A 21,762-nucleotide genomic window follows, 5' to 3' on the forward strand; every position below is an offset into this window, starting at 1 on the left:
TTGCACTATGGCACCATTCATGACGATTTCTTGAGTTTTGGGATTTGAAACTCCATTATTTAATTTCGGCGTATGAGCTAGCAAGTAGGCAAACACATTTCTCGTGCACGAGATGAAGCATTGGTTAAAAAGCAAAACGCGATATGTTCCGTTTATCGCTACTCGTCATGGTAATCTGCAAACGAACAATCATAACTTATGACCGCCTAGCGTGAGTGCTTGTACTGCAGTGACTGCTTATACTGTAGTATTGTTAGTTGAGCGACGCAGGTGAAAATGCTAAGGTTGTGCGAATAGTAATTTTTGAGAACGAATAGAGTACGAATGAAATAGCGCCAGAAGCGAGTGGAATCAAATCAAGTATCGAATAGTTTTCTAATAATGAAAAGCCATTATCACAACTAACTTACAACGATTGTAAAATCCTAGTTTCGTGAAGACTACCAAGTTTTGTCATTACGTATTACGTTATGAATCATTCCTTATAAAAAGCACAAATAAAGCATTAGGAGTAAACAAGTTCTCATTAAACGACTCTTCAGAGTGCGAATGATCCCTGTATAGCCTGTAAAGTATGGCTACCTAAGCGATGTCGAATGGTCCAGTACGGAAATACTAATGATTTCTGTCTATAATATGGTCACCAGCTTGACGTTTTAGTGTTGTTTTGCTCATACTTTACGTCTAATTACACGCAGTTGGCGTATAGAAATATTGAAAAAGTATTAAAAAAATACTCGGATTTACAAATGGTGACCATTCGTTCGGAAGATAGAATTGAATAAGGCTCTATTCGATTCGTTATTCGAAAGCATCGAATACGCGGCCACCCCTAAAAAATGCTTAAGCGATGTAGACTGCTTGTTCAAAAAAAGGCACAATGTTTAGCTCATGAACGGGAAATATTGGCGTCCACCGATCTTGTTGCACGACGCTACAAAGGAAACGTACACGTGTTTCTCAGTAAGAAAGCTTCACAGCTTAAGAAAAATTCCGCCCCGTCCAGGATTCAAACCCGCGACCAACGGCTCTTAGGTGCGGTCACTCCAACATCTGAGCTAACCAACAAGCTGGTCGACCGCAGCGTGTAGGCGAATTATTCGATGACTTGGAGCACTGGGACACAAGATGTGGCAAAGCATGCATGCGGAAGTGCACAAGCTTGAGGAATTGCTTACGCTGTCGATCAATGTGCCCTCGCTCTACGATCTCACCACGTAGTTAGCTGAGGTAGTATAGCGACCACCCGCAAAGGCACTGGTCGCGGATTTCAACTGTGAAACTTTTTTATAAGAAGCGCATATAAGTTTCCTTTGTGGTATCGTGCTACAAAAGCAGCGGATGTCAATATATTCCTTTCGTGTACTTTTCTAACTTCTGGGATTCCGCACAGCTGATTTGCCAATGCCCAGATCAATTTACTATCCAGAACGCGTGTAATGAAACTCTGCCATTTTACTAGAAAACTCCCGAGCTGTTGCGTTTCGAATGAGTGGATGAATGCATTCCGGTATTTCGCGTGCCAAAACCACGATTTCATTTTGAAGTACGCCATTGTGGGGGACACCTCATGAAATCTGACCACCAGGGGCATCGTCAACCGGCATACAGTGCACGGTGCACAGGCGTTCTTGCATTTCGCCCCCGAACGAAATGCTGCCGCCGCGGCCTGGATTTGGTCCCGCGACCTCGTGTTGAACACCATAGCCGCGAAACCATTGCTGTGTGTTTTCTTGCATTTCGGTGAGGATTTGAGGTAAAGCTTAAGCTGCATTTGTGTGTCGTAGTGATAAAGCTTCTATGATAAGAAGAAATATGGTGCAGAGAAGGCTGAAAGCTGAGGAAATACGTATACAAAATGCGAAATACCTGTTTCCTAGTTAATTGTTTGCTTTCGGGTGCTTTATTTGCTTCCCTTACCTCTGCAGCAAAGAGTCCTTTAGCTCTGTCTAAAAGTCGTGTGCATGGCTGGTCAAAAGTTTTAACGAATGCAATAAATAGATGAGAGAAAGCGTAATAAATAAAACGTGCTAGTGTTTTCTCGGATACCGGAAAGAAGATAGAATACAGACTATAGTCTTGCAATGCTTTGTTTATATCGTGCTTTGACACGCAGTGATATTATAACAATATGCGCACCTATCATCATTGTCATGCTTAGCATTCTATGCTGTGCAAACTGTGTGGTCATTGAAATTTATGGCTCCAGCTGTTTTAGGGTGAAATCGTTCTTCACCAGCCACCAATTTACGGAAGAGTGTATTCATATTATACAACTAACGGGACGTCAAACTACTGCCGTTTTATGCATTGTTGCTTGCAATATATGTAGTAGTAGAGTTTGGTCTCGAATGCTGGAACTTTGCTTTTTAAAGTGTGCTGTCATATCGGTCCTACGAACTGCAACGTCATCAGCATTATGATTTATTTATACATTATAACTTTTATGTGGGGATGTAATATTAGGCCTATTTCTGCTACGAATTCTATTGTCTCGTCTCTAAATGTCACGCCATTTTTTACTGATCTTGAACAAAAGCAATGGCTTAATTCGCTCTTCTATCGACACCACGTAACCGGAACGTAGTGCTCCCGTGTAGACTCTTACGAAAACTTATTTTATTATCGAAGCAACGGTGAACGAAAATTTAACCAAAGGAATAATCATCATCTGTTGCGAAAGCCAGTGTAGAGTTAGCCCGTCGCCGCTCACGTGAGATACACTAGAAGGAACTGGCAGTCTTTAATATCCAGGTGACTGACAGGCAACGCAGTGCCACGTTTTAAATGTGGTATACGCCATAGTGTGTCAATAAGGATTGGTTAAATAAAGAACATGATTTCCCGGAATAACTTGCAGCAGAGACATTTCCTCTCTGTTCATTTCAGCGGTAAACAGGTGCTTTAGTAAGCAAGAACTAAGCCAAGAATCACGGTGTGTATCCTTTGCATAACCAGCCCACCAGCTATGCAAACGTGTCCTGCTTTCATTAAAGACAGCAAGTCCCTCTAATTTATGAACATTGTCGAGGAATACAAAATACGCCAGTGAAGTGGCTCACTAGCTAGAATCGTATGGATTTCCCTTAATAAGTTTTATTGACTGATTACTTTTGCTCACTGTTCCTGTTCACGATGTCTATAGAGTCCGAGAAATGTGAGGCGGGTTTTCATTTTCGAACGTAATACTCATCCTATATTGTTAATCCAGGTATTCGTTTTTACCAAATGCAAACCTTAACAGTATTAAGAATCACCTTGTGTTCTTTGTTGTGATTCGCGATAACATATCAGGATCAAACTGAGAGTTTTGAGAACAGACTGACAGCCTAGTAGCCACCCAGTTTCGTTCGTTATTTTAATTAGGCTCACAATAGGCGTTACGAAGCGAACTCTAAGATGCGCACCAAAGCTGTGCACTATGGTTTGTATTTTAAAGCGCAAATATGTATAAAAAAACTTGAAGGTACTGAGTCATGGCTCCATGCTAGTGATTACGGCGGCATCGTGAGAGACGGTAAGTCTTGACGTTGTAAGCGCTACTAAGGCAGTCGCTTTAGGTTTCCGGAAACTTATGAAAGTGAAATATTGATTCACATAGCTTGGCACGCCATTTGCCTTTCTAAAACCTTCATTTTCCGCCTACATAATAAGAGCGGCGTTTACACCTCACCGAATACTCTTGGAGCTTAGCCTTGTGATATAAAACATTAAAATGCTGGAGAAATGCTAGTAATCAAGTACACATGTGCACTAATTCTTTACTTAGAGCTAGCGGAAGAACTGGATGGTTAGAAGCATAGCTAACTTATTCATACTTACCTGCATTACACTCTTCAAGATGCCCTTGTTATGTAAGTCATTGCTAAAGCGTTCATACTAACCTGGATCACACTTTTCATGAGGCCATGAAGCTGCACGTCAATATGGTCCGCACGTGTCGTTCCTCCTGACCTATCAACCATTTAAAATGAAACCAGAGTGTCTTAAGTAATTTGGCACGACGGAAAATTGAATATTTACGATAATAAGAAATGGGACCCTGCCACTTTCGTTGACAATACGCTAGGACCCTTGAATGGCCTACTAGTTTGTAACCGGAAAAGTAACATGCGCTTTCGCGCCCCCATTTTTCGTGAGGCATTGCTTGAGTTCACATTCAACACATGCCCCACTAAGAAATTTCAGTAACCTCATTAAACGTGTTCTATATTGGTATATCTTTTACAATATTCAGAGTAGTTGAACGCCTTCGTAATTGAATAATTGATAGTCATTTGACTTCTAGGTAAAGCTAGTTGCCTCCAGGTGATGTCCTATGGTTAGCAAGTGTTCTGCTGATCAGCAGTGGTGGCTTCTTTATAAGGACGAGAAATGCCATTTGAAGCCAATTTTACGATAATATAAGAAAAGAGGACAGCTCTAAGAGAACTCAGAGACCAGAGTCTTGGCATTTGGGAAAACAACAACACTGTTTCTTATAAGTAACTGGTCTCTGTTCCGGGTGCATAGGATAGAACGCAAATAATACGAAATTTGGAGTGTTTGATTGATAAAATAATGAAACAATCGTTGCAGGTTTCGACGTTAGCGGCAACAATTTTCTCTCAACTATCGCCACGACGTTCGAAAAGCTCGGTGTTACGAGACACCGGTGGCAAGGAGACGGCACCAACAACCGATTCATAGATATTTATCCTACGCTTCGGATGTCCTGGGTGACTGCTCGCCGATCTCTCAACAGCTCGGCCCACGATTATGTGGACAAGGCCTACGTGTGGACAGCCGACCACACATTCACAATTCGTCGATTTTTCAGGTGACCTTTTGTAACTTCCGCTTAGCTTCAAGCATTTGCCAAGTCTTGTCAATGTATGGAGCTTTTAGCCTGAGCAGGTCAAAATAAAATGCAGCTGCTATATACTAAAGCCACAACTTCGACAAGGCTGCATCACTAAGCCGACATAACTTTATTCCAGTTAGTAACTACCGAGTATGTAAATAACGAACTGATATGGATAAGTGTATGAGCTGTTCGGGCACGTGTTGGATTTTCCCAGTTTTGAACGAGCAGTGCTTGAAGCATGGCCACTTTATTGAGCTTCTCAGACTACAGCGCAAGTTCTGAAATATTGCACTTAAAATTCCGTCACCTCGTCAGCTATCTTTCTCCGCAAAAAAGAGGTTAACAAAATGTTTAAATCTTGGCGTTATTAGCAGCACCCTCGCAATGGAAGCCTCGGCCTAGAGCCTATCTTTTGACGAGCGTACTTTTCTTTCAGGAAACGCACTGACAAGCATTTACGGTTGCCCCGCTTGAGTCCGCGAGTATAGCGAGGAGTTACCACAAAGTTCTGTGCGAGTTCAAAGCCGGGCTTTCAGTGGGGCTACTTCGTTCACGGCGTTAGATGGCGCAAAGCCATACAGCGCCGCCGATACGACAGCATGGAGTGGTCGAACAGGAACTGGACAAGCGATGTCTCTGCAGGAAGCCAATGTTACGATAACGGAACTTGTCTACGTGAGGGCCCATGACGAAGAAAACACCGCTTATTGAAACGTTGAGTCCCTGCAGAGACGTCCCCGTACATTTCCTGTTTGATCACCCAGGTCTCGATCCGCCTGTGAAAAACCTTTGTCTTCTGTGAAACTGAGGTGTGTAGGCAGCAGAAAACTGATTTCAACTGAAGATTAATTTTGTTTCTAGCCTAACGTACGACAAGAAACAGAAAAAAATGAAAAGAAAGAAGAACGCTATTAGCGGAAAACAATACACAACAAGAATACGAACACTCTACTAGAGTTGTCTGATAAACGTTCGAATTTTAAGTACACCCACCCCTAAATTTAATGTAGGCCCACCCACAAATTTGAAGCTGGCTTACCCACAAATTTCAAACTGGTCGACCCACAAAGTTAAGTTGGCCCACGCGCGAACTTCGAGTTGTCCTACTTGTAATTTCAAGCTGGCCTGTCCTCAAATTTAAGTTGGCCCACCACCGAATCTAAGTTGGCTAACCTCGAAATTTCTTTTGGCCCACCTCCAAGTGTAAAAATTACCCAACCCCGAATTTCAAATTTACCCAAACCCAAATTTAAATTTTTCTCATCCCAAAATAGTAGTTGGCTCACTTATGCTATAAGCTTCCCCATACATTTTTGAAGGAGGCTGCGTATTCCTATGAGTATTGTCGTGTTTTTTTCATTTTTGTTTAAACTTTTCCTTGTTGCTTATAAAGCTACGGATCATTCACATATACACTATTATAACGATTAAATGTCTTAACTTTGCAAATTAGGCATTTTTCTACAGGTACAAGGCATAACAATTGTCGCATGATGGGGCTGCAGCCCTAGCCATAGACTGATACAATAAAGAAAGAGACAAACGATAAAAAAGACCTATCAAGACACCCAATGCCTATGGTGGCTTGATGCCATCCATGAGAGGCTTCTGACACAGTAGGTGTTCGTTTTAATAACAGTTCGAGAATCTAAACAGATCGTAGCATTGGGGGGCAGGGTGCGGTAAAGTGAAAAAGTGCTACCGAGCTCGGACCATCAAACAAGGCAATGATTATAGAGGCTGAGGTGAAACATTAACAGAGCCATGAGCATAAGGAGCGTGAACTAAGCGCATTGCAAGGGGGGAGGGGTGGCTCGCAGTCAGAAGTCATGTAGTGGAGCTCTGGTAGTACTTGCCTGCGAAAAGCGCAAACAACAGTTCACAAGGATGAGCCAGGTTTATCTGTAGAAACGAAGCCATACCCCAGTGAATGACGGGTACTAAATGCGATAATTTCACCCGCAAGCATGAAATTTAAAACAATCATTTTAACGCCACAGTTCGAGCAAAGATTAGGACCTTGCCACAAAAACGTTTAATGCGCCTGTGTACAAAAATCTGTGAAATGAAAATTGGCGAGAGTGCGCGCAGTAAACCAAACACAACTTTCTAGCTTTGAGAATCAGTAGCAAAACGTACGAAATTCAAATCAAGTTGGATGTGGCATTAGGTCCGCGTTTCTATTGCTAACCCATCATTTGGAATCATACGCTGTCATTTCCTCTTTCGCCTTGCAACCCGCTGTGGTTGGTCAGTGTCTATAGTGCTCGGCCGCTGAGTACGAGATCGCGGGATCAAATCCCAGCCACGGAGGCCGCATTTAGATGGGGGCGAAATGCGAAAATACAGGTGTACATAGATTGAGGGGTACGTTAAAGAACCCCAGGTGGTCGAAATATTCGTAGGCCTCCTCTACGGCGTGCCTGATAATCAGAAGGTGTTTTTGGCACTTAAAGCCCAATAATTTAATTTTTTTCTCTTTCGCCTTACGATTTTCAGGTATCACGAAACAGCCATTTCAGGGCAACTTAGCTTTAAAGTAGGATGAGCTTAAATCAATCGCAGCTTCACTGGGCGCATTTTCGTTTTGTAGGAAGCAAAAGCAGGTGTGTTATACTTGCGTCCAGCAGCTGCGCTATCCACAGCGAAACTTATAGTGGTAAGTAGAGAAAGACAAATAAAAATTTTATGAGCCATTGCGCTTTGTTAACGTGGATCACCAGCGAAGCTGATCCGATCGGCATTGAGCTTCGGAAGATGCGCCGGCTCATGCGGGTACACGTGACTGTTCGTCGTCGAGAAACGTGGAACCGCATTCTTTAGCTGAGCCTCTCAACACGCGTTGTACTGAATCGAGCCACGTTACAGTTTATCACCGCCTTCTTACACGTGCCGCAGACTCGCAACTGCCCAATGTTGTCGCGTGTAAAACACCGCGTCAGCACATCCACCCCCTTCGGCAGTCGCTCTTCCGGCCGCATGTCGTTGGCTCCCGAGAGGTCGTTAGCGAACGATAGGCGATCACGTCGGCAGCTTGATCCGAAGTTGCGATCGAGAGAGTCTTTTTGGAACCTTGCGCATCGCCATCGAATCCCGGCACCCTGCCCTCGTGGCATCTACGTCCTTTTGCGGCATTCTCGGTGTCCCGATATGTGTCGTCCTCTCTTGCTCTTCGCTTACCACAATGCGGGCACGTTCTTCTCGGGCCGCCGGGTTAGCACGACACCGACGGTCTCTCTCCTGCCACTGCTCTCGCTGCTCGTAGATAAGCGGCTCTTCCGACGTACGCAGCACACCTGGACTTCCCATAGCAGTGGTAGAGCGAAATGGTGCCAAAAATTCCCCTTGGTCGCCTTATCAGGCGTACACTACCTCACACACTACGTCATACATAGAAAGAGACACAGCTGCGATAGAGCGCTGTTTTAGAAACAGGTGGCCATTAAATCGAGCTCCGACGCGAGCGGTGATATGTGTTTGCTTTTGTTGATGGCTGTTTCACTCTCACTTTTTAGGGTCATATTTTAGGGTAGAGTTTTTCCTTGCGGGCGCCACAAAATCCTGGATCACAGCCATAGACAGCTTCACTTTATTAGCAAGGATATAAAGTAGGATGTTCACCAATCTCCTCCTCTCATTGATTTTATTGCAATGATTGTAATGTAATGTTATGTACTAATAGAAATTGAATGAATTCAATGTGATGTTATAATTTGTTACACAGTATAATGACACTTCACAGCCATATAGCCGATAGGTATAGCGATAGGTCCTCATGGCCCTCGGCCATGAGGACCTATCGTTGCGACGTTGTGCAGCTAGACCATACTGATGAACGTTTATCGGCAGCGGAAGGCTTTCAAAAGTAAATTTTTTGTTCAGGCCTGATCTTCTAAATTTGGGAGATTTTCTTTAATGACACCTGAATTTTTTTGCGCGGGAATGCTTACGGGAAACGCTAAATCGGGTAGGATGACGGGAAGGTCTCGCTTTAATTTAGTTCAAAGAACAAATTTTATGGTCTCTCGCGTGCGTACAAAAAATTTGCATGATCGACACTTCTGCGCACGAGTTCCTTAAAATCACTGGCATATTTGTCTTTCCGTTTGGGTTAGAGCTGTGACTAATTAAACTGCCATGAGCAGTCGCCACAAAGCTTTTTGAGTGGATTGAGGAAATGAAATAAACATTCAAACACTAGGTTCACTGCTCTTACTTACATTCTAACCCCAGACCTACTTTGGATTTGTGACTATGACAATCTGGTGCAGTAGGTGAGGTGGCGGGTTTGAATCTGAGCCATGACGGGAAAAGCTCACTGAGCTAAATGCAAACAAATGCTGTTATGTACTTATATTTAGGAGTGATTTAAGAATCCGGTATGGTCAAAATTATTAAGGAGGCTTTCATCGTTCGGCACCAAAATGGAAATTGCAGGAAGTTAAACCCAAAGAAATATCTTGGCGAAAGAAGGCATTTGCTCAACTTATTTATCTGCTCCTGAGTTCTGAAAATACTGTTCAAGTTTTATATTACCATTGAAGAATGTATAATGAAATTCTTTTTGGACATTTGTATAAGATATGTTGAAAATGTATGCCACACGCAACAAAAAGAACCTGATAGTGTACTACAACATAAAAACTGCAAGGATGGAGAGGTTCTCAAGCATAAGGCGCAGAAATTATACGTCATCGTAAACGTCCCAAAACGAACAAAGAACGCAAGGTGCAAAGTATCCTTAAGTCAACTTCACCAGAAATGGCTAATGTGAGCTTTCTGCGCTTCTTGTTTCAGGAAGAACATCGATGGCATTGTGACAAACTCTCCAGGAAACGCCTTGAAAGTTCTAGAGGAAGATGAGTTTTCCAGGAAGTATAGGCTTGCCAATAGTCTCGACGATCCGTGGAAGCGAATTGTCTACTCAGCGTAGCAGCATTGGCAAAATTTTTCATTGTGATCGCAATACCAGAGACCGTATGGAGGAATAAACTGAACAAATTATTACTTTCAATCACCATCTTTAGCAAGCCTTAACTGTCCTGCGGACACAAACAGAAGCCGCTAAACCAAGCAATCGTTGCAAGGAGGAAAGAGGCCATGAATACGCACGGCTAGGTTTACTCTACACACCTTTGTTATTCTTCCGCTGCGGCGTCTTTCTTGATAGCTGCATACAAGCGGTCCCAGCTAACTTTAGCCAGAGTTTAAAAAATTGAGAATGCCACGTAGCTGAACATAACCAAGCTGCTCTTGTTTGTCGTCGCTTGAAGATACTCAAATTGTTTTTATTCCACCCAATCAGATAATTATTCTTAATGAATTCATCAACTTATAAAATATTACAATTAGATGAAAAATTTCAGTGAGGAAAGTGCAGAACGACATGAAAAACTCTCGATACAGCTTTCTGTTGCTCACTACGTCCTACATACAAGAGTTTTTCCGACAGTAAAAGTAACCTGCAAATGCAGGCCAAATTGCCGCTCGACTGGCTGCTTGAGGGCATTTGCGTGTATTCGCGGGCTTCTTTAGCGCTCGGAAAAACGCTTTTGTGTAGCACATTTTGTGCAACAGTAAGCTGTATCGGGAGTTTTTCATGTTGCTCTAGAATTTTCTCATTGGCACTTTTCGCCTAAATATATCCGAGACGATGATAAATAATTACGAATAATCGTGTAAAGTAGCATGAAAAAATAATCTTAGCGTCTCCAAGCTCACGCCATACATTGTATTCAGATGAATACCGGACCCTGGCCGAAACCTCAATAATTCGCTCCATACGCGCGTCTACTTCACTATCGAGACTTACTGGAGACTTATCAATTAATCCTGCATCGTATCTGTCTAGTACAACGTCTAGACTTACTCGACACCATGATCCGAATTCACTAACACTTTATTTGGCAAGGACGGATGTATTCAAGTATTTTGTTTTTTCCGAACTATAACAGACTGGAATAACTCGTTGTTACCTGTTTCAATTGATTGAATAATGCATTGTATTATTGTTGTGTTGGACCACCCTGCTTCGACCTGATCTAGATCTGCAGTATGAAATATATATATATATATATATATATATATATATATATATATATATATATATATATTGAAATAGAAGCGAGTATGAAGTGATTATTGACGTTTCAGCCGGGGTCCGGCCGTTATCACTATACAATGTACGTCATAAGCAGAGTTCATATACATATGCCTATCAACCAGATGAAGATATGTTTACATAAAAATGAAGAAAATGCACGAACAGATGGCGTTTGCAGGCAGATCATTTGAAGATATACACAAATATTGGAATTCGAAAGATTTGCCAAGTGACGGCAAAACCGTCACCGAATAGGTGCTATGTCGCCAATCAAAATTAACAAATGAAGAAACAAAAGAAAAAAAGGAAAAATAGCGTCGTACTGGTAGCACTTAGCTACGTTCGGGTTGATGCCTCATTTTTTTTTATTAATACCTTCTCTCCACCTTGCGCGTTGCGTCACCATTCCGTCAAACTCTTGCCTTTGCTTCTGAGTTGTTCATAAATTAGACTTCGCCTGCCGTATCTTAGCCGCCTGGTTAGCACAGATGGCAGAGCGGCAACACCGGAAAGGCGGTGGTCCCGGATTCGAGTCTCGGACCAGGACGAATTTTTCTTCAACTGCGAAGCTTTTCTTTCGAGGAACTCGTATGTATTTCTCTTGTAGCACTTAGCTACGTTTGGGTGGATGTCTTATGTTCCCTCTATTAATATACTGTCATCATTATCTAAGCATGATTGCCCTGACGCTATCATGCGTGTCATGACGCGTATGCCCCTACATGTGTACATCGCAGCAGGTAACTAGTACGGCTTTAAACTTTAATCTAAAAATCAAAGGCGATTTCAACTGCGTTACTAAAAATGTAATATATATACTTGAATGTACACTGTTCAAAAACAGTACATTAGACCAACAGAAGCGCCTTTTCAAATGCGCTTTAACAATCACAAATCCCACGCAAATACGTTGCTCAAACTGCCCATCTCATAACACGTACATCTGCCTGACGGCTCATTTCATTTGGCAGGATTAAAGTCACGTTGCATGAGTCGGGATTTCGTTGAAATTATGGTAAAGAAGCTCATGAATCTTTTCTTATCTATAAGTTTGATATCGTCACGTCTGGCTTGAACGCAAGTGTAGGAAAATTGAGTTGCCTGTCCACATAGCCCGTCATATCTTTCCTCGTTTCACTTCTTCTTGCTAGTACGGCATTATTTGTCCTTTTGACGTCGGTATTTTTCGGTTTTGTTTATATCTTAATTTTAATTGTTGTTCTTGATGGGCGACATAGCACATATTTGGAGACGGTATTGCTGTCACCTGAAAATTCATTCGATTTCCATCTTTTGCACGTATATATAATTGATGTGTTTGCAAACGGCATCTGTTTAGACATGTATCCACTGTTTTTCAGAACGATTGACAGGCATTCTTATCGCGCGTTTACTTCTCTTTTTATGTAAACATATCTAGATCTCGTTGATATGCGCATGTATATAAACTGTAGCTAAGCCATACGTTGTATTTTGATGAAGACCGGATCCCGGCAGAAACGTCAATAAATCGCTTCAAAGGCACGTCTACTTCACTTTATACATTTTCCGGGATCAAGAAACGCTTTTTTTCTGATATATTGCAACCATGGTTGCGGAGAAAACCGCGTTGAAGCATGTGTGCTGGAAGTATCCGAAGAGTGCTCCGTCTTTAATCGTTGTAGGTGACTGCCAGGCAAAACATAGGTACCAGTATTTTGATCGTACGTTGAGCGAAACGCCCGCGCTTGGGTCTCAGTGTGGCGCATCCATCAGTGACGTGCCAGGACTATTGGATTTCGTCCCCGAGAACAACACGGCGAACGTTTTTCACGTAGGCTCCAAAAATCATGCTCAAGTATCTGCATGAAGAGCTTTCGACAGCGACTAAGAAGTCAGTAGCCACATCGCCAAGCAGCGCCCTGAAGACACCAGAATCTATGCCGCTCTTATTCTACCAAGAACCATGAACCGCTGAAGAGGGCACCCCAGTGCCACATTCTTTGGTTGCTTCAACCAAGAAGCGTCCTATTCCAACGCACTGCTGTAAAAATCCTGTAGCCACTCTCGACTGGTCTCTTTTCTGAACCGTGGATTGGAATGTCTGCCCCTGGACCGCGTGCTGCCCGCTGATGACTTACGCCCGAGCTTCGAAGGCGTCTCACTCATGGCCTGCCGCATTCAGCACCTCCTTTGCAAACCGTTCAGGACAACGTCACACTCTTGGTTAGACAGTGCACTTGCAATCCGCCTCAGCAAGACACAGAGGAACAGTCCATTGTGGGCCGATCTTTGAACCCGGCGGCGTTTTTACAATTGCTAGTAGGTACAATGGAGCGTGGCGCTTTTCACGGCGCCCGACGTTTTTCGCAGGCGCGAGTAAGAGCGGGTTCGAGAGAAAAATTCTGGAGGCCTTTGCTCCTTGAATATGTGAGTCGGCCTAGGCACAACGGAGGAGGTTTATTAACCCGTGTTTTATGCGTTTGCCCCTAGGCATGCCGGCATTGCGGAGTGCGGTCCACTTTGCTTACGGTGCGCCGCTGGCTGCCCGCGCGGTGAGGCAGCGGGCACTGACGCCCAATTTCATGATCGTTGTGTCTGAAGGTGCAAGGTTCTGACTATTGTTGTGTAAGTCGTGGGTCGCTCTTTTAGTCGCGACGACAGATTACATTTTTTACAAGAACTGCTATAGGAGGGCACATGTAACCGGCAAACGCAAGCCTCAGGAGAGCACCTGAGGTTATATTAAAGCAGGCGGCGAAGGATCTCCGGGGCACCCAAGCGGTAGCGGGGGATGAAAGCTGGTAACAGGGCGGACCGTGGGTGGAGCCGCGGAGGCCGAAGCATGCCAGGGAGATGTCGCATAAAAAATTGGCTGTCAGTGACAGTGGACAGCCGATCGTATACTCTCCTGGCACGCGCAGGCCTCTGCAGCTTTGGTGTCCTGCAGGCGCCGCCAAAAATGCGAAATAATTACACGTTCTTTTAATTAGTAAAAAAGCACAATTGAATAAATATAAATGCGCGGAGCCGCCAACTTGCGATGCTAAGTTGAGCACTACCGCGCCTCCGTAGTGCCTAGGCAGACTCGTATATTCCAGGAGCGAAATTCCCCACATTTCCCTCTCACGCACCCACTCTTGTTCGCGTATGCGCGCAAACGTCCGTCATATCCGCAAGTTCCACGCCCCGGTGTACCTACTAGCAATTGGAAATACGCAACCCGGCGCTCATGATGAGTTAAACAACTAATGGTAGTCCCTCTCAAATGGAATCACTACCCCAGAAACGAAAAATGCAGCGCCGCGGAAAGAAGGCTACTTCAACGAATCTACCAAGAAACACGGCAGCGTGATCTTCGTCAGGTAAAGAGTTCCTTCAGCACAGGACATAACAGGTTTCTCCCCTAGAGGTGCTTACTACGAGCTTCGCAGTGCCTACACCCAAGCCGTTAACGACGCATGTGCGAATTGACTAAGAACTGTGTCTCCTGGTAATAATATCACTTACCTATATTCAAATGAATTCTTTAGGCTATGGACGGTTTTAGAAGAAAGAATCCGCATTGATCGAGATGTAGATACGGTAAATACCTACCTAGCTATTTCTGTTGCACCGAAGGCTCTCCGTATCTTTGCAAAACCAGCTCTGTCTTACATATCCGAACGCAATAAGGCTAGATGGGATAACATAATAACAAGCACTTTACAACTCACGCATGTTGTTTTGAATCACTATCGTTCTTCCAGTAAGAAATTCAAGAAACAAGAAAGTCAAATTGTAGCGAGATTAAACTTGTCATCTCCCCAATCCGCCGCCATAGAGGCATTGAGTAAAAAAAAAAAGGCAATGAAATTCACGCATTGAAAGCCGAGCACCTGTTCCGTGATGCTGTTGGGTGCCGTTCTGCATGCTAGGACAGGGATTGTAATTCCGCCCCTTTTATAACCAAGCCTTTTGAAATGCACTCCATTACTTCTTCGTCAACCTCTCCTAGGAATTGTTTCGATTAAGGCCAGAACAATATTGGTAATATTTCGGACATTTTACTAGCAGCTGATGAGTGCAGTGTTCGGCGTCGTGCTCTCAATTTTTGTCCAGGTACAGGCGGCCAGAGTGAATTTCAACTGCTGAAAGATTTGGATAATTTCGCCTGTAACATACGCCTACGCGAATACTTCTATGACTGGCCCTATTCGAGTTTTTTCAAATCGCGTTTCCTTCTGGCTAGCGCTAGGTCAATCCTCAACAATGCGATAGCTTCAAAAAAATTCATTTCCGTGTCTCTTTTATCTTCACCTCTTCCACCCCATACATTATCCCTCACACTGTCCCTACTGTGGAGGAAAGCACACATCGTATCATTCCAGCTGGGAGTGCCCACACCCTCCGGGTTACTGCCCTATTGCTTCATCTTCACCTTCCTCCTGGGAGACTGCGCGTACCGGCTTAGACTCGCAAAAGTAGCGGCGGCTGATCCGGCGGGCACGTGGAGTAGCGCGAGCCAATGGGACCCTGAAGTAAGGGCCAAATCTTACAAAGGTTTCCCCTCCTCACAAGAAAGAAAAGCTTTAAGTGTGACGTGGATTAACCGAAGACGAAAGAAGATAAAGAAAAAGTACTCAGTGAGTTGACAAGAGATGATTGGTGGAGAAGAGAAGAAGCAGTATCCGGTGAGATGGAAAGCGATGATGGAGAAGAGAAGAAGACGAAGAGAAGGATTACGTGGACTAACGTCATGGCTATAAAAGGGCGAGGAAGGCCGAGGCACAGGGAGGAAGAACGAAGCAGCGGACACTCGGCAACTCAGGGACGGTTCGGCCGGAAGAGAGCGACGCCGGCTACTGCTCCGGTGAGCTCGCGTTCTACGGCTTCGGACCGCAGACTTCCTGCCGTTCCTGAGCCCATTCCGGGGAGTCCACGGAGGACGCTACCACCTGCTACGGCCAGGGGTGTCTCCAGCGCTGTTGCCACTCTTCCGGGTGGTGCCCCAAGGCCAACATCATCGGCAACAGCTCCACGGGCGTTCGGACCAGGAGCGTGTATGACGCAACCAACGACGCCGCGAGCGACGCCAGCACTAGAACGTCAAATGCCACTCCGACGCCGGCTAAGGGACCCATACCACGCTACATCCGCACCGAACCAGACGTGAGCACGAACGCCAACCACTAACAGTAGAACGCTAGTAGCAGTGTTACCGTGTCGTGTGTACTGATAGCCTTTGTATTTTGTTAGTTTTGTTTGCTTAGTGTGCTGGTGTTGTGTCACGTTGGTTGTATTAAATGTGCATCTGTGTGGGTACACCTGTCGCCTAGTCCATTCTTTCGGCCAGAGTGTTCTCCGGATGAGATCCGTGACACCCAAATCATGCAAAACTGAGCTATAGCTAGACATACCTGGTTTAACTGCATTTAACCACGGCAATTTTATTGGCTGGCGCAGACAACGAGTCACATGCGGCTCGTTGTAAATGGAGCGAAGTGGGGCGCGACTGCCTCCCTAATCGGAACATTGCGAAGCACCACGTGGTTGACGTGTGGGCGCGATTCACAGGAGCCGTCGCAAACAGACCTCCGCTGTGCAGCGCTTTGTTTTCACGTGCAGGTGCAGTACCGTTGGACGCGCTCGCCACATGCCATAGCTGAACAGAAGACGCACTGCTCTAGCGCCATCGTCGCCGCACAGCGGCACTACGCTTTTCTTCTCAAGCTTTCGCCATACCCTCCTATTGCACTTTACGCTTCGTGCTTTCCCTGTAGCCTCTTCCTCCGCTTTCCTCCTCGCGCTCTCTTCACTTTTTATCCACCGCTGCACTCTACGGTCGCTCGGTTACGTCTACGACGACAACCCCGAGACACACCGACGCTCAATGCAGCAATCGGCACTTAAGAGCTGTGCTCTAAAATCCTTCACTGTTCGGCACAGAACAGCCGATATGATTCATAAGAACCATTCTCTACGAAAACGAGTATGCTTCGCAATACGTAGTTGTCAGGTGGAGTTGAGGCTGCTTTAGTTTTTGATACGCAATAGTCAAACGAACCCGCACATACTTGGCTATGTGCATTTGAGAGCAGGTTGCGCTAACCACAGTCCTATCCTTCCGCTTTCAATTGCTGTTTTATTTCCATCTAGGGTGTATGGGGGATGGGTGCTTCTCGGCCATTGCAGTGTACCAGGTAATTAAGCACCGCACGCTGCTGTGGGCGTCATTCCAACCTAGAACCACCGCAGCGATGTGCCTTCACGAAGTTGCAGCAAACCGATACATCCTTCTTATTGTAGCCACACAGACAGTGCGTAGAGAACACCAACACACGATAGAAGCTCTGGGCGCTGGTTTTGCTGCCACGCAGACCACTTGTATGTAAGGCCCACACCGGTGTTGCCCTTACGCCGTAGTTCTTTCGCGCTGGCCACCGTGCACACCAGAAGACGCCTGTTGGGTTGCAAGCTGTGCAACCCGGCCACCATCCCAACAAACAGGCAGCTGCCAAGACAGTCCCCTAAGTACGCAGCGCTCCCACAAAAGCACCGGGGCCAAATGACCAGCTTCGATGATGATGACAAACGTTTTAAATGCATGATAGCAGTGGCAGTCCTAGATCGACAAGTGCGTCCCTTCCTCAGTGGAGGCCCACAGACTCCTGCTAACGCTGTACCCTGCGGTTACCGAATCTGGTATTTTTTGCATGGGGAAATTGGGCGAGGAAGCGTTGCTACAAAACGCAATTTGCTTACTTTTTTTCGTTTTTCGCCGAGGAAGCATTCACACTAAAAAGCTTTATCATTCTTATCAAGCACTACGGCGGGCGAAGGCCGTAGCTTGTACTTCGGAGGTCAAACATGTACTTCGGAGGTCAAACCAGGCAACAGTGAGGTGTAAGAAAAGAAAACGTTGTGTGGATCACGAGCGCAAATTGCTGTTGAAGATAGCGGTGTGCGCTGCGGGAAACTCCTGTCAAAGCCAACACGTTGAAAGTCAAGTCAAAGCAAACACGTTGAAAGCCAAAGGAATCAATAAAGCGAGATTTTTTTTCTCTTCAGCAGCTTTACGCAAGCACGAAGAGCAGCAATGGGCAAATGAGATTAATTCGTTGTAGAACGACGGGAACAATAATAAATTCGTAATAATAATTTGTAAATTCTTAATATATGGTCCGAGCACTGAACAGCTTTTAAAACAGCTACTTGACGCTCAAAGAAGCATGCAGCAAAGGTTTGACGCAATAGAGGGAAAACTTAAGGCCGTCGAGACGTCTCTGGCTGTTGTGAAAGTATTTCGCGAGAAAATGACAGATATGGAAAGAACGATGGAGAATTTGGAAAGAAAGTTAGTTGAAATCGAGGACCGAGGTGGAAGGAATAATCTAATCATATTTGGTATTCCTGAAAATACTCGGGAAACGCCTGAATTTCTTGCAGAAAGCGTGGTTGAAGATCTATTCCGGAACAAACTGGGCTTGCAAGTACTATCCGTCGAAAGAATTCACAGATTGGGAACGAGGAAATCGAATAGACCACAGCCTACGATACTGAAGTTGTTCGACCATCACGAAAAGATGAGGGCGCTCAAAAATCGCTTTAAGCCAAAAGGAAGCGGTGTATCGATTTCTGAAGATTTTTCAGCCTCAACCAGACAGCTTAGGAAACATCTTTGGGATAACACTGCTGACGCGAGAGGTAATGGCTGAAAGGTGAGGTTGGTTCACAATAAAGTTAAAATTGACAACGAATTGTTTGAATGGAACACTGCCGAAAAAATAATCGTCCCTCTCCATAAACACATAAAAGCGAGTGCACAGCCAAAATGACGAGGAAGCTGCACGGAAAGAACACTTTGTTGTGTGAACATGAATGCCCGCAGCATTGTCAATAAAACGGTGGACCTTGAAACTATTGTGATCACTCATAACCCGGATATATTAGTTATCACTGAAACATGGCTTCACTACGACAATGATGACTCGGAAATTACACCAGCCGGGTATAGAATTTACAGGTAAGATAGGGGCTCCCGTAGCGGTGGTGTAGGAGTTATGTTTCGCGAATCTGTGAATGCCACGAGGTTACCCGATATCGCGGACGTAGAATGTGTAATAGTAAAATTTGTTTCAAGGGATTTCCACCTTCTGGTTGGGGTATTTTATCGTCCACCAAGTTCACGCAGTGTTTTCTTTGAGAAACTTAATGAATTCCTGTGTGTACATAGAAACAGTAAGAGCAATTTATTATTAGTCGGAGAAATCAATGTTCCTGATGTGAGCTGGGCAGACGAGTTCCCTGATTCACTTTCCGCTTCCGCTGAGCCTCTCGTTGACATTGTCCTCCTCCATGCTTTAACCCAACTTCTAAAACTAGCAGCACGCGTCAGTAGAACTAGCGCCTCTGTTTTAGATTTATTCCTTGTTAACGATACACTGCCCAAGCGAAACCCGACAGTGTATCTTTTTGAGGGAATATTGGATCACAAAATGACTTCTCTCACAATCCCAGTTAACGTCGTGCCTGAAAAACAGAGAAAAGAGAGGCTAATTGTCTTGTTTACCCAAGCCAGTGATGTCGATATACTAGATACATTAGATTGTTCATTTTCTATTTTTGTGTCGCGGTACAAAACAAGCAACATATCTGTCGACAGCTTGTGGTGTTTTTTCAAAGAAACGGTCTGGCAATGCATGAACAATTTTGTACCTTGGAAGCGGAGATAACGGCGTACTACGAATCCTTGGATAACAAAAGATATTGTTCGACTGGGAAGTAAAAAAAAAAAGCAAGTAGGCAGCATCGACAACGCCCCTCTGCTCATAGTGTCCACATTTTATCTGAACTGTGAACTCGTCTAAAGCACGACATCAAGAGGGCAAGGGACTATTATCAAGATGTGTCCTTAAAAAGTTTTCTTTCTACATGCCCGTAAAAATTCTCGCTACACCTATCTCCGAAGGATAAGAAACCTATCGCGAGTCTGCTAATTAATGGTACGGCTAGAACTGATAAGAAGGAAATAGCTAATGCACTTAACAACTACTTCTGCTCGGTGTTCACTGACGACGATGGTACCGTTCCACATTTTTTACCTTTGAAGCAGTACCACCCATTGATGACATCACTATCAGTGAGGAGGGAATACTATTATTTTCCTAAACAAGATGTCAGAAAGTCATCTGGGATAGACGGAATCCCTTGCGCTTTCCTACACCGATATGCTGAGTGGTGCGCGAAATTCTCATGTTTAATATTTAGGAAATCGCTGCCACACTCCGAAATCCCTAGTGATTGGAAATGCGCCAGAATAACTCCAATACCCACAAAAGGCGATCCATCCATTGTTACCTCTTATAGGCCAATTTGTCTTCTCTGCACTTGTGCCAAAGTATTGGAACACAGTATTTTTAAACATATTTCCAGCTTCATTGAAGATAATAAAATATTCGATAGTCGCCAGCATGGTTTCCGATGAGGAGTTTCTACAAAAACGCAACTACTAGAGAGCATTCACAACTTTGCCGCAGCGTTGGATACAGCTGGTCAGGTTGACGTCATATTCCTCGACTTCGAGAAAGGTTTTGATCGTGTATCGCATGCTAAACTTCTTTTGAGACTAAGACCTCTACTCAAAAAGGATTGCCTCCTTGCATGGATCGCAGCATACGTCTTTTAGGCAGCAATCAGTGTCCAGCGATGGTGTCAGTTTAGATTCTGCCTACGTTCATTCAGGTATCCCCCAAGATTCTGTTTTTGGGCCGTTATTCTTTTTGATCTTCATAAACGACATTGATCAAGACATGCCGGTAAAAATCTGCTTGTTCGCGGACGATTGCATTCTATATAACGAAATCCACAGTACTGATAACCAGGTTTCTCTTAACAAATCTTTAGCCCAGATTACAAATTGGTGTATTTCGTGGCAGATGCAAATAAACCACAGCAAAACGGCAGCAATGAGACTTACGCGTAAGATGAATCCACTCACTTTCACTTATAGCATCAGCGGTAACAATCTGTCTGTAGTTTCAAGTTACAAATACTTTGGGGTAACTATTACATCTGATCTTCGATGGTATGATCACGTCACATACATACACAAGAAAGCCAAGCGTCAACTAGGTTACTTACGGTGAACACTTCCCAAAGCTTCAAGCAATGTAAAACTTTTGGCCTATAAAACGTATATAAGGCCGACACTCGTATACGCTGCGGCAGTGTGGGATCAGCACACAAATACAAATATAAGGAAACTAGAAAACATTCAGCGAAAGGCAGCTAGATTCATTTTTAATTAGTACAGCAGCAAAACATTGCCAACTGCTCTATTAATTTCTGCAAATCTAGTATCCCTACAAACAAGTAGGTGCCGCGAAAGGCTAAAAACGTTCTACATGATATACAATGATAACCTTGGTATCGACAAAAGCACGTGCCTGAAACCTCTTACGCAGCGTCCCACTCGTTCATTCCCTTCAAAAAAGTTAGCGAAATTTATTGCAGAACCAACACCTACATGTATTCTTTCTTTCCCCGTACCATCCGTGATTGGAATCGTTTGCCCAGAGAAGTAATCGACAGCTCTTCTGTTGCCGCTTTCACTGCGGCACTTCAAAATGTGAAATGATAGTGTCTGATCACCAATGGCTTAGCAATGTTTCATGAAAGCGTCGCACTTATATCCTGCTTTTTGTATTTTGATATTTTTACACTTGCGTTTTGTTTATATTGTGCATCGCATTGACATGCATAACGTATCGAACCAAATAATTCTTTCTTGTGTTCTTCACATTGCCAATTTTTGAGCAACGCACTTGTCTAACGTGTCATGATGTTTGTTCAT

The 21,762-nt window shown here is 44.3% G+C and overlaps 1 protein-coding gene across 1 annotated transcript in view; it reads left to right on the forward strand.

Annotated features, from left to right (window-relative positions):
- Positions 1-9,853, forward strand: part of LOC142592562 (dermonecrotic toxin SPH-like) — a 124,449-nt gene extending 114,596 nt beyond the window's left edge. The window contains exons 5-6 of the mRNA XM_075704080.1: positions 4,579-4,819; positions 9,644-9,853. Of these exons, the coding sequence (XP_075560195.1) occupies positions 4,579-4,819; positions 9,644-9,779 (377 nt within the window). The 3' untranslated portion in view covers positions 9,780-9,853. The remainder of the gene's footprint in view (positions 1-4,578; positions 4,820-9,643) is intronic.
- The last annotated feature ends 11,909 nt before the right edge of the window (positions 9,854-21,762 follow it).

This window comes from Dermacentor variabilis, chromosome 9 (genome assembly GCF_050947875.1).
Source record: "Dermacentor variabilis isolate Ectoservices chromosome 9, ASM5094787v1, whole genome shotgun sequence".
Lineage (NCBI taxonomy): Eukaryota > Metazoa > Arthropoda > Arachnida > Ixodida > Ixodidae > Dermacentor > Dermacentor variabilis.